This window comes from Geotrypetes seraphini, chromosome 1 (assembly GCF_902459505.1).
Source record: "Geotrypetes seraphini chromosome 1, aGeoSer1.1, whole genome shotgun sequence".
Taxonomy (NCBI): Eukaryota; Metazoa; Chordata; class Amphibia; order Gymnophiona; family Dermophiidae; genus Geotrypetes; species Geotrypetes seraphini.
In genome coordinates this window covers 316,811,123-316,824,163 of record NC_047084.1, presented here as the reverse complement: position 1 = coordinate 316,824,163, position 13,041 = coordinate 316,811,123, and the positions used below count along the sequence as shown (strand labels likewise).

The 13,041-nt window shown below is 47.2% G+C and overlaps 1 protein-coding gene across 3 annotated transcripts in view; it reads right to left on the bottom strand.

The window, feature by feature from the left end:
- Positions 1–4,936: 4,936 nt before the first annotated feature.
- INTS12 (integrator complex subunit 12) overlaps positions 4,937–13,041 on the bottom strand; it is a 58,452-nt gene continuing 50,347 nt past the window's right edge. For all 3 annotated transcript variants that reach the window (XM_033956735.1, XM_033956728.1, XM_033956719.1), the window contains one exon: positions 4,937–5,812. In XM_033956735.1, coding sequence (XP_033812626.1) covers positions 5,231–5,812 — 582 coding nt within the window. In that variant the 3' untranslated portion in view covers positions 4,937–5,230. The remainder of the gene's footprint in view (positions 5,813–13,041) is intronic.

Here is a 13,041-nt window from a genome sequence, read left to right as displayed (position 1 = left end):
TGTTTCGATCATGTCCCCTCTCAGTCTTCTCTTTTCAAGGGAGAAGAGACCCAGTTTCTCTAGCCTCTCATTGTACGGCAAATCCTTCAGTCCCTTAACCATTTTTGTCGCTCTCCTCTGGACCCTTCCGAGTAGTACTATGTCCTTTTTCATGTACGGCGACCAGTGTTAGACACAGTATTCCAGGTGGGGGCGTACCATGGCCTGGTACAGTGGCATGATAACCTTCTCTGATCTGTTTGTGATCCCCTTCTTAACCATTCCTAGCATTCTGTTTGCCCTCTTTGCCGCCGCCACACATTGATCAGACGGTTTCACTGACTTGTCTACAAGAACACCCAAGTCTCTTTCCTGGGGGCTCTCTCCGATTATAGCACGAGACATCCTGTATTCGTGCATATGATTTTTGTTACCTAAATGCATCACCTTGCACTTATGCAACAACCAGAGTGGAACTGTCCAAAAGAGAATGATGTGCACTAAAAAAGTGTCCTTCAATCCTTCTGGTGAAATGACGATCTTTATTGTTCAAACATCAAATTGACAAATTGACTCGACATGCGCATGTTTCGGCCAACAGGCCTGCCTCAGGAGTCTTAAAAGTCACTAATGATGATATACGAGGTACTGACACTTGAATGAATCTGACCACAAATCAATCAAAGAAGAGTGTCATGCACAAGAAAAAACGAATGCTGTCTGCTGGCACAACGCCTATAGTTCTGTGCCAGCAGACAGCATTCGTTTTCTTGTGGCATGACACTTCTTGATTGATTTGTGGTCAGATTCATTTGAGTGTCAGTATACCTCGTATATCATCATTAGTGACTTTTAAGACTCCTGAGGCAGGCCTGTTGACCGAAACATGCGCAAATTTAAATAGTACCCTGGCTTCAAATGGCAGCCAGTGAAGCTCTCTATAATAAGGGGTGACATGGTCTGATTTCTTTAAATTAAAAATTAGATGCACTGCTGCACTCTGAATTTTGTGTAGTTCTGTCTAAATTTGAATCGTTGGCCTGCAAGTTGAACTGAGTTACAGTAATGTAATGTGTTGAGTACCAAGGACTGAACCAATATCTAAATGAAGAATTAAAATAAGACTTAACGGCCTCTTTTACAAAGCTGCGCTAGTGGCTGCCGCACCGTCAACAGCCCCAAAGCCATTTAAATCTTTATGGGCTTCGGGGGCCATTACAGCAGTGCAGCCACTAGCGCGGCTTTGTAAAAGAGGCCGTTAATCTTGCTGAGCACCGACACAGCAGAGAATGCTTAGAATCAGATGCTCAGGTCCATCATTAGGGGGGAAGTTACCAAGTAGAGAATGACACGGTGGCGGTTTACCCGCGGCTACTGCGTTTAGCTGCGGGTAACCCGCCAAAAATGGGGAATGAAAATTAGCAGCCCGGGGACAAGGCCATCACTGCCCCGTGGAGCGGTGAATGGTCTTGTCACCGCAGTGAGGCATAAAGGATCGTGCGGCTCCCGCAGCCCCCACCCCGCCCACGCTGCACGCCGGCTCGATCGTTTAAAACCAGCTTCCTCTCTCCACCTTCACCTTAGTTTGCCGGCTTTCTTTTCGGCGACCGGAACGCTTTCAAAAGAGCCACGCATTGCGCAGCTGCTCAGTATTCAATCTTCTCTGCTCTGACCCAACCGGAAACAGGAAGTTACAGCAGAGCAGAGGATTGAACTTTGAGCAGCCGCGCATGCGCGGCTCTTTGAAAGCGTGCCAGTCGCCGAAAAAGAAAACCGGCAAACTAAGGAGAGCTGGAGAGCAGTAGCGTATCAAGGGGGGGGGGGGAGAGGGAACGGAAAAGGTAATGGCGCCAGGCCTTGTAGGCACCGAGGCTAGACCACTTCTCCCCCCTCCCAGCCGAACCCCGCTGACCCTCCCCCCCAAGTGAACCTTTCCGACCCTCCCAGCGAAAGCAAACCTCCCTCCAGTAGCGTTGGCTTTCTCCTCCCCTCTGCCGCATCACTGATGACGTCAGCGGGGGTTCGGCTGGGAGGGGGGAGAAGCGGTCTGCCTCGTGCTCCATTACCTTCTTCGGGCAGCAGCAGCATTTACAATTCGCTGCTGTTGCCGGCTTCAGGCCTTGTTCTCTGCCGAGTCCTGCCTACTTCCTGTTTTTATGAAGACAGGTCCCGACAGAGAGGAAGGCCTGAAGCGGGCAACAGCAGTGAATTGTGAATGCTGCTGCCGCCCGATGAAGATCATCGGGGAAAGAGCAGGGAGAAATCCGCTGCTGGCTTGGGGGTGAGGGTAGGGAAAGAATTGTGGAAGTGGAGAAATTGGCACGATAGCTTTGTGGGGGCTAGGGGGAGAGAGAAAGAAAGGAAAAAATAAAGAGGGGGGCCAGGGGGAGAGAGAAAGAAAGGCAGAAATAAAGAGGGGGTCAAGAGGGAGAGAAAGAAAGGCAGAAAGAAAGAGGAGGGCCAGGGGGAGAGAAAAATAAAGAGGGAGGCCAGGGGGAAGAGAGAAAGAAAGGCAGAAATAAAGAGGGGGGCCAGAGGGAGAGAGAAAGAAAGGCAGAAATAAAGAGGGGGTCAAGGGGGAGAGAAAGAAAGGCAGAAAGAAAGAGGAGGGCCATGGGGAGAGAAAAATAAAGAGGGGGGCCAGGGGGAGAGAGAAAGAAAGGCAGAAATAAAGAGGGGAGCCAGGGGGAGAGAGAAAGAAAGAGGGGGGGGAGCAGGAGAAGAAAGAAGGACCAGAGACTCATGAAATCACCAGACAAAAAGGTAGGAAAAATGATTTTATTTTCAACTTAGTGATCAAAATGTGTCCGTTTTGAGAATTTATATCTGCTGTCTATATTTTGCACTATGGCCCCCTTTTACTAAAACACAGCAGGGAGCCTATGAGCATCGAGAACAGCGTGGGGCATTCAGCGCAGCTCCCTGCACTAAAAAACCGCTATCACAGTTTAGTAAAAAGGGAGGGGGGAATATTTGTCTATTTTTGTATAGTTGTTACTGAGGTGACATTGCATAAAGTCATCTGCCTTGACCTCTTTGAAAACCCGCGGAATATAAATGATAATTAACATTTTCTCTGCGTACAGCGTGCTTTGTGTTTTTAAAATTTTATTGTTGGTAGATCATTTTGACTTGGCTACAAAGGTAAGGGGGAGGGAGGGAGGGGAGCTGCTGAAAGATATCTAGTAATCCTTGCAGGCTTGACTGTGCAGGGAATTATTTTTGTAAAATCATGTTTTGTTATGTGACTGGCATTATCTAGACTTTAATTTCTATGAATGAATAGAATGAAAATGATATAAAATTACTTGCTTGCGGGGACCGCGTGTTCCGGCTCACACAAGGAAGGAGGGGGTGAAAGGGAAAAAGTTTCTCTTCCTTGGAAATAGATTCTGAAGTGACCGCATCAAAGAAGACCAGCACCAAATGTACAAGAAATCCCTTAAACAATGTCAAAAGAGCCCAAAATAGAAAACTGCTACTGCCTTGAGACTCCATTATTGAAGGAATCAACTTGAAATCATAGAAGAGACAGGAAAAGGTTAAATGCCTCATAGAATCCTCAGGTACAAAACACAAACCAAATTGTGAATGAAATCAGAGCAGATAGTAAGAATTATAGAATTGATGTCATTATCCATCTGGAAAAAAAGGCGTACTAGAAATAATGCCTCAGCAATACAATTTTCAGAAGTTCTATTTGCTCATGGTAAGAGAGAAGAGAGACTGCTAGTGATGGTGGGGGGACTGATAGAAGATATGAAAGAAGGGTGGTAGAAAGGAACAGATAGTAAAGGAGGGAGGAAAGGGTGGTGGTGGAAAGGAATAGAACAGACATTGAAAGAGGGTAGAGAGGAACAGACCCTGAAAGGAAATGTGGAAGGCAGAGTGGGGAGAAGACACTGGAAGGGAAGAAGACAGATGCCAGACTATGGGGGAGCGGAGGGAAGAAGATGGGTGCTAGACGGGGACGGTGACGGGGCGGTGAATGGGATGGCAGTGGCGGGGCGGTGCAGAGGATGGTGGGCCGGGGACGGTGCAGTGACGGGGACAGATTTTTTCCCCGTGTCATTCTCTATTACCAAGTTGCATTAGGGCTTTAAGTCACATTATTTTATCCTTAGCATGACTTAAAGCCCAACAATTTCCTGCAGCAATATTTAAGTTGCCACAGATTACACATTAATGAGAGGTAAAACATGCACCTCATTACTATGCAAATACTTTAACTCAACTTGCTGTGATAAGAGTTTAAAAAAAAAAAAATCACAGTAAAAGAGAGTGCCGGTCTGTAAAGCCATGCCTGATGCTCCTTGGCAGGCAGAGCAGGTGTATCCTGGCACATGGCCAACCCCTCCCCCTCAAAGTCCATGCCCCCTCAACTCCCCCACTTGTAAGGTAGTCCTCACCCCCTCAAAGGGCTACCTTTTGAACACTGGTGGCCCAAAATGTGTCTTTGAGCAGAAGCAATGCCATCATTCCTGCCCAGCCTGGCACTGGCCACAAAAATGGCATAACTACCGCAGGGAGGGGGGGTCATATTTCTTTATGTGGAAATATGACCCCTAGCTGAAGTAACGTGAGACTACCACTAGGGGCAATATTTTGCATCTGGCACAGGACTGGGCATTGCTCTTACCCAAAGACCCCTCCTGGACCACCAATGATCAAAAGGCAGCCCGAGTGGGTGTCGGCCATATACCGGGGAAGCATCCTGCACTGCCTGGAAAACTTGAATAATTTTGTTTATGACATAGCTCACAAGCAGTGTTATTTCTTGAAAAAAATAGGGGTTTCAGCAATCTGCGGGATCGAGATACCAGAGATTGCAGACTCCCATGGGAAATCAAGGTGCAAATAAAAGGTGATTTTATAATACCTTGATAACTTACACCTTAAATTGCCTAAGCTGAAGAGTGTAAGCAACAAATCCTATCAGTTAAATAATGAAAAGGAATACAAGAAAATACAGCAGTTTAATTTAGAATATATTTTACATACTGTACAGTTTAAAAGGTTTTGTTTTTTTTTACATTAAAGCTTGTATTTACATTCCAAATATTTCTATATAGTACATGCAAGGGAAAGTAACCCTATTCAACATAGACACAAATTACGGATCTTCAGTAAAATCTCTCTTTACTGAGGGGCACAAAAAAGCACAATAAGCTAATGCTACTCGCATCCACTGATGGCAACATTTATATGTAACAAGTTGAACAAAACGAAAATGGTACAACTGACAGCTGTACTACTTTTTGAGTTTCTTTTGAGCAGCCTTTTTCTTGACCATTTGCAGTCGTTTCATGGCATTCAGCTGGGATTCCTGGGATGTAGGGACCTTCAAGCCCACCGGTTGGTTGCTAGCATCAGAAGCTGCTTTGCTCGAGGTGCTCCCACTGCTTGCTGCCACCCCACTGCCTCCATTACCACTAGTCAACTGGCTGCTGCCACTACCTGAGGCCGTGCTGTTTGGACTAGGCAGGTTGATTTTGCTCACACTGTCACTGCTAAGTGCACGACTGAGACCGGTTTTTACCAGTGCCAGAGGTGGCAGAGCCTTCACTGTAGCTGGACTTGTGCTACTGGTATTTGAGCTAGTTTTGGAACCCAGTCCTGCTTTGGAAGTAGCCAAGCCAGATAAAGAGCCTGGTTTCTGCGCACTGGATGATGACGAAGATTTCCCACTGGTAGTCTGCACTGCTGATCCAAGTTTGGTAGTGGTAGGAGCCGCAGAGGAAGTTTTAGCTCCAAATGCAGCCCATCCTGTAAGTCCGCTGGCAGATGAGGAAGAAACACCAGCACCGGAGGAGTTTCCTGAAACCCCTGACGACTAAAAAGCACAAAATTCCAAAATTAATCATCTATAAAAGCTAACAATCAGAGGTGCATTGTATTCAGGCATAATGAGGCATTAGCCAATGTCCGTGGGCATGATCAAAATGACTTTACTATCACAATATTCCCCTTGATTGACATTTACTGCTATTTGAGATTGACTGTTTAAAATACAGCAAAAAATTCTAAAAGCTAATGCTGTAGAAGTCGCAAAATTTAGCATACTTTTGCTTTAAGTTCCACAACCGCAGTTAACACAGGCTAGATTAGAATATTTTGTAAAGACTGGGCACAGTTCAGAGCTCAATTTTTTTTTAAAGAAAATATAAAGATGTAACAATATTTTTCAGTATCAGAGAAAGCAAAGCTACTTACCTGTAGCAGGTGTTCCCCAAGTACAGCTTGTATATATTTTCACATGTGGGTGATGTCACCCACGTGTGAAAATATATACCTGCTTGCCCTTGGAGAAAATATTTTAATTACAAAAATGGGAGAGACACAAATCATTTTAATACTCAGAATTTTTTGTCTACACAAATATAATCTTTTTTCACTTTCTTTAATAAATTTGGAATTCTCATCTCTTATTTCTGAAAATGAGCATCAGGGAAAGGATCTTCCTAGTAAAACCTGGAGAACGCTTTCAAGTGATAGATATGGTCAATGCCAGAGACAAGATGCTGGGCTTGAAGAACTATTGATCTGACTCAGAATGTTATTTCTTACAGAATTGTCTTGCCTTACACCCATTTTTTCATAATTAAACACAAACCCCCTCTTCTATTAAACTGCCCAGAGAGCCGCACTGAATGGCCCGCACTGCTCCCGATGCTCATAGGAACTCTATGAGCATCGGGAGCAGGGCGGGCCATTCAGCGTGGCTCACCGCCCTAAAAACTGCTAGCGCAGTTTCATAGAAGAGGGCCAAAGAGTAGTCTGCCTGAAGTAGAAAACTTAAAAGTAATATCTCTCAATTCATTTCACACTTATAGCGTGCTTTTCCTCAACAAATATAAATCAAAGTGGCTTACAAAAGCATTGAAAACAGATATGGGCCCATTTTATTCTTGCACCTTGCTGTTATATGGCTTCATGATTAGAGATGACAGGCCTGTCATGACCCAAGGAATGGAAGCACTGCCTACTACTACTATTTATTATTTCTATAGCACTACTAAATGCACGCAGCACTGTACATTAAACAGTCAAGAGACTAAGCTCTTTCGAGCATGGACCATCTAATTATGACAGATACACAGGACAAGAAGAGTGAATCTATGCATACTGCTCAGGTAGGGAATTATAAGGGGACTGATGAGGCGGATAGGGTAGGGGAATATAGAGAGAATGGCAATAAAGAGTTGCGTGGGGACAGAAATCCCACCCGTCCCCGCGAGGAATCCCTCCGTCCCCACCTGTCCCTGCGAGGAATCTCCTCTGTCCCCACCCGTCCCCCCATAAAAGTTACTTGTCCCCATAAAAAGCAGCAATTACTTCAGAAAGTTTTGATTTTTTTTAACCCTTAGTTTATTTAAACCAACAATAAAATACAATCATTTTTTAACACCCCCCTCTTTATAAAAAATATTTTTAGTAATAATCCATGAGTCACAAAGCAAGGATGCACCTAGGAAAAGGGAGCATCATAAACACTGCAGTGAGCATTAGAACATTAATATACTCATTGTTAAACTGAAGCCAGATTAATACAGATCGATCCTGCACAGTCAACGCTAAAAGAAAACACTCCTTTTCATACATACAGAACACAACCTCCCTACCCCTTACACTGGCCCACTTGCTTCCTTGTCACCATCACCACACTCTCCCTACCTCTGATCCTGTCACCATCATCTCTGTACCCCTTATGCTTGTTCCTGTCACCAGATTCTCTCTTTTCCCCTTCACCCCATTCTGCCTGCCACTTCACTCTCCCTACCTCGCTCTGCCCAAGGTGGAAGGCTATCACCTTGGCTGGCCTGTCTGCCACCTTATTCTCTAGCTACCTGTCATCCTATGCTCCATGTCACCATTGCCTCATTCTCCCTACCCCTCATGATGGTAGTCACCTGTCCCGTTTGCTAGTTCTCATATTAGCCATACTGCCTGCTTGTCTTTGCTATCTTGTGCCTCCCCCCTCTTCCTGTCACCTCACTCTTTCTTCTCCTCACCCTGGCCTGCCTGTCATTTCCCTCTCCCTTCCCCCTAGCTGTCCCCCACAATCCCAAGCCCCCCCTCCCCCCACCTAACCTCTGGGCCAAATTGACTCTCCTCTCTTTCCTCCCCCACCTGTCACATACATGCCAAGTCCCTGCACCCACCAAGCCTTTCCCCTTCCCCCACCCCCACTAACCTGACCTCAGCAGCACCAGCCAGCTCCTGCCAAGTGGTTTGGCAGGGGGAGTAGGCCCTCTCCCAGACAGCCACCCCAGTGCCCAGGAGCTGCAGCCACCTTCACCACGGCAGCAGAGAGCCAAGGAGGGGGAGGTGCAGGGTTCTGGCCTGGCCCGCCACACCCCCCAAGGTCCTTCTCTTCTCCAGACCCAGTGCCCACACTTACACCGTGCAACTTTGGCCAGCTCAGGTGGGGGCAGGGGCAGAACGCAGCTGGGAGCCAGAGAGCCATCCTGCTCCTCGCTCAGGCAGCTGCACAAAGGCAACGGAAAGTGAAGCGCCGCAGCTCCCCAGAAGCAGCAACTCAGCCACCGGCTCTTCCTCCACTGGAGCTCATCACATAGGCAGTAAGCTCAGCACAAGCACACATTGGTTCAGCTGCAGCACAATGGGGCCAATTACAAATGACCTTGGAACTGAGTTCATTTGTGATTGGCCCGTTGTGCTGCAGCTGAACCAATGTGTGCCTGTGCTGAGTTTACTGTCTACATGATGAGCTCCATGCCTAGGTGACATGCTGCTGATTTGTTGGGACTCAGAGCTCAGCACAATGCCAGACCGGAAATAAGGTAGGCCTCTAGTCGGGAAGATAGGAACCCCAGTTCCATCCCCATGGGAGTCCCTTGGGCCTGCGAGGGGTCTCCGTGGGAGTCCCGTTGACCTAGGGAGGGATCCCTGTGGGATTCCCATGCAGACCTCTAAATGGCAACAGATATGGTTGCTTTACCAGTACTGAAGAGGCATTACTTCCTCTGGTGTTTCACTGAAGACAGACTCATTTCTCAGCTTTTCTTTTAAAATTCCAGATGATTTTGTTGAGAAGTAATCTGAGTTTAATAGGCTCCCGTTCATAAAAACAGTATAAATAGCTGCTAAATGTAGACCCATAGTGTCCTCTACTGGCAATCTTTTATTTATTGGTGCTTCAGATGGGTCCAACTGGCAACCAATCAGAATCTTTACAAAAAGGAACAAAATTCCAAGTATAATTGTAAATAAGGATCTGTGTTTCAAAATGTATAAAAAATGCAAGAATCTTTCCACTATGCATTGCTACAGGCACAGGTACTAGATGCCTTTCATAGCAGAGATTGACATGCAGAACTGCCCAGATAATACTTTTCTATCCTGAATGAAACAAATAAAGACTAGATGTCCTGGTTCTCGACAGGTGTCAATGGGGAGTGTGTGACCTGGTCTTTGATGCCCTTGAGGAGCGATGTTCAGGCTTGGCCGGTACCAGTGTTGGCATAAGCTGCTTCTGTTTGCAGCATGGAAGCCAACTCACTCTGCACAAGCACTCTGATCTGCTCTTGGATTGATGGCATCATACCGTGTTGGACATCGGTGCAATAGGTGCCGAGGGCTGTCGAGACTTGGTGACCCAGATGACGAGGCACGCCTCTGAGGTGACCACCTGCAAGGAAGAAGAGCGGACCTCTAGGTGCTGATGATTGGAGTGCATCGACGGAGTTGACATCTGAGAAGACTCCGATGCACTTTGGGATGGGGAAGCATGCTTGTGCTTCTTAGGTTTCTTAGAAAGCGTCCCTGATGGATGCAAAGGAGACAAAGTGAGGCATCAATGCTGATGTTGGTTTCTGGGCTTCAGAGTAGAGAATTGCACAGGGACAGAAATCCCACCCGTCCCCGCCCAAATCCCACCCGTCCCCGTGAGGAAACCCTCCGTCCCCACCTGTCCCCGTGAGGAATCCCTCCGTCCCCACCCGTCCCCGCAAGGAATCTCTCCGTCCTCACCCATCCCTGTGAGGAATCCCCTCCATCTCCGCTCGTCCCTATAAACTTCAGAAATAGTTATTTCATTTAATTATGCTACTGAATTAAAGGCTCTGGTAGAGACCCATTTACAAATAAGCTAAGACACTTTATTAATTTGGAAATATTAATTAGAAAAAATATATACTTTGGAAACGGGTTTCTACCAGAGCCTCCAATGTAAATATAAAATAGAAATACTCAGCTGATAAGGACCCCCAATCTTTCAGCTGAGGACTTCCTCTGCAGTTGGAGAAGGGTCCCTTTCACCAAGATTGGCAGGCAGCAGTAGCGTCCCTGAATCACAGATGCTGGCACCTCAGTGGCTCATGGATGCTGCCAGCGACTGCTGCGCTTGATGGAGGGGAGTTCTGGCCGTCTCTAGAGGTTTTCTACTGGCGGTGCTTGGGGATCCCCACCAGTCACAGCAAGGGTCAGCAAGTACTTCAACACTGTAGAAATAAACCAGAAATGCATTTCCTTTTCTTTTGAACACAATACAAAGACATCTGCTATATACATTTCCCAAAGCTAACATATTTTAGTCAATAAATTCAGTTTTTTACCTTTGTTGTCTGGAAACTTATTTTTCCATCAAGTTGGTCCCAGTTTCTTTTTTCCACTTTCCATTCTTCTGTAAATTCTTCTGTTGCTGTCCATTGGTTCCTCCTACCATGGTCCAGCATTTATCCCTTTCTCATCTTTCGTGCCTGCCCACTAGCCCCATGGTCAACATTTCTCCTTCTGTTCTATCACCCCTCTCCAGCACCATGCCACATCTCTCCCTCCATTCCCTTCACCACTGTCCAACATTCCTCCCTCTTGCATCCCTTTCAATCTGTCCCACTGTTCTCTTTCCACATTTCTCACTCTCATCTTTCTCTTCCTTATTATCTGTACCTCCCTCCCTATGACCAAAAATTCTCCTCTTTCTTCCATTCCCTGTGTGTACACAACCATTTCTCTTTCCCGCTCACTGACACACCCACGTCCAATTCTCCCTTTCTACTCCTTCCCCACCTCAGCATCTCTTTCCCTCCCTTCCTCTCTCCCCAGTTCATACCTTCTGTGTCCAAAAATGCACTCCCTCCCACCCCTTCATTTGAGTCCAGATAACAGCAGGAGTTGGAGGCAGCCTGCAGCACGCAATACGTAGCCAACCCGGAAGGCTTCCCCCGAAGTCAGAGCTGACGTCGGAGGGAAGGCTTCGCGTCAGTCTGGCGGTGGCTGAGAGTCAGGTGGGAGGGGGTAGATACTGGATGTAGGAGGTGAGAGGAGGCAGACTGTAGATAGAAAGGGGGAGGGATAAGACACACTGGATGAAAGGGGAAAGATAACAGACAAGCTGGATTGCCTTGGGAGAGAGAAAAAAAACAGATGATGGATGTAAAGAAAAGGAGAGGGGAGGAAGACATTGAATGGAAGGGAGGAGAGGGGGAGGATGCGGATGGAAGGGAGGAATGAGAAAGATGGGGCAGACACTGAATAGAAGGGAGAGAAAGAGAAATGAAGCAGATGCTGGGCTGAAAGGGGGAGAGAAAGATGGGCAGATGCTGGATGGAAGGGGAGAGAGAAGGGTGGATGATGGATGAGGTGACAGAGGAGGCAGAAAGGAGACAGATCAGATGCTGGGCAGAAGCAGGAGAGAGAGGGGCAGATGTTGGATGGAAAGAGGGGGAGGGGCAGATGCTGGATGGAAAGGAGAGAGAGAGAAGGCATATGCTGGATGGAAATGGAGGTGAGGGAAGATGCTGGAGAAAAAGGGGCCTTAGGTCAGCATCAGAATGGCCGTGCAAGTCTATATGGGTCCAAATGGTGCCACACGCAGCTAGACCCCCCCCCCAGTCCATTGTGCCTTCTAGAAGCCAGTATTGTGGTACAGTCAGGTCCCTGCTAGGTTTTCTCCCCCTAGAATGGGACAGACTCCGTGCTTTTGTCGGCAGAGTGGTGACCTAGCACGATGGCGCAATCAAGCCCCCCTTCCCCCCAAGTGTCCTCCACCTAGAACAGGAATCTGGGTTCCCAGTGGCTGAGCGGTGAGCTGGTGCCGTGATGCAGTCCGGCCTACCGAGGCATCCCCTACTCAGAACGGAACCAACTCTGCATTCCCAGCCTTTGTGTGAGGGAGATCTGGTGCCCCAGAGAAAGGAGACCTGCTGTCATAGAGCAAGCAGGTAGCACGCACATAGCTGAGAGCCTTGCTTGCTGATCCCGCCCCGCCGTGCCGCTGGACCAATAAGCAAGCAAGGCTTTCAGCTGTGTATGTGCTGAGCTCACTGCTTAGCATGGCTGTTTCCGCTGCGACGCCAGACTTGTCTCTCAGCTGCATTGCCAGAATTTAGGTAGGCCTCAGTAAATTGAATCCTGTTTCCACCCTGTGGAAGTCTCGTGGGCCGGGGGGGGGGCATCCCCGTGGGAGTCATGTGGGCTGGGGGCATCCCCACAGGATCCCCGAGATTCCCCGCGTCCCCGTTCCCGTGCAGACCTCTACTTCAGAGTCAGCGATGATGAACATTCTCGATGTTCCCAATGATGAATCAAAAAGTTTTTCAAGATGGAGTCATCTTGCCTTCAAGGATCTTTCTTGCAGCTGGCAGCAGTGCTTACACAATTTCACCCAGTGATCAGGCCCAGACACTGGAGGCACCAACTTGCAGATCAGTGCCCAAGATGGTCCTGTTGTATCGAGTGTATCGCTTAAGTCCAATAGAAGGCTTGGACATCAAAGGAAAAAGTCAAAGAATTCAATGGTCCATGGATGGTTGAGTAGATTGTATACTGAAAAGCGATTGACATTTCCAGCCTAAAAAAAGGCTCCACAGGGCCAGAAGGCCCAAAAATTGACAATGTAAAAAATTAAAAGAAAATAAAAAATAAGATAAAATTTTGAAAGAAAAATTAAATACTGAAGAAAATAAGTCAAGATGGCACAAAAAGAGGTTTGATGCACTTTGGAATAGCTCCAAAATATAGCTTCTCAGCTTTGAAGAAAACTGAGAACCAATGGTCCTGCAAGACGACATCGGGCAGGAAGGCATCGACACACATGCA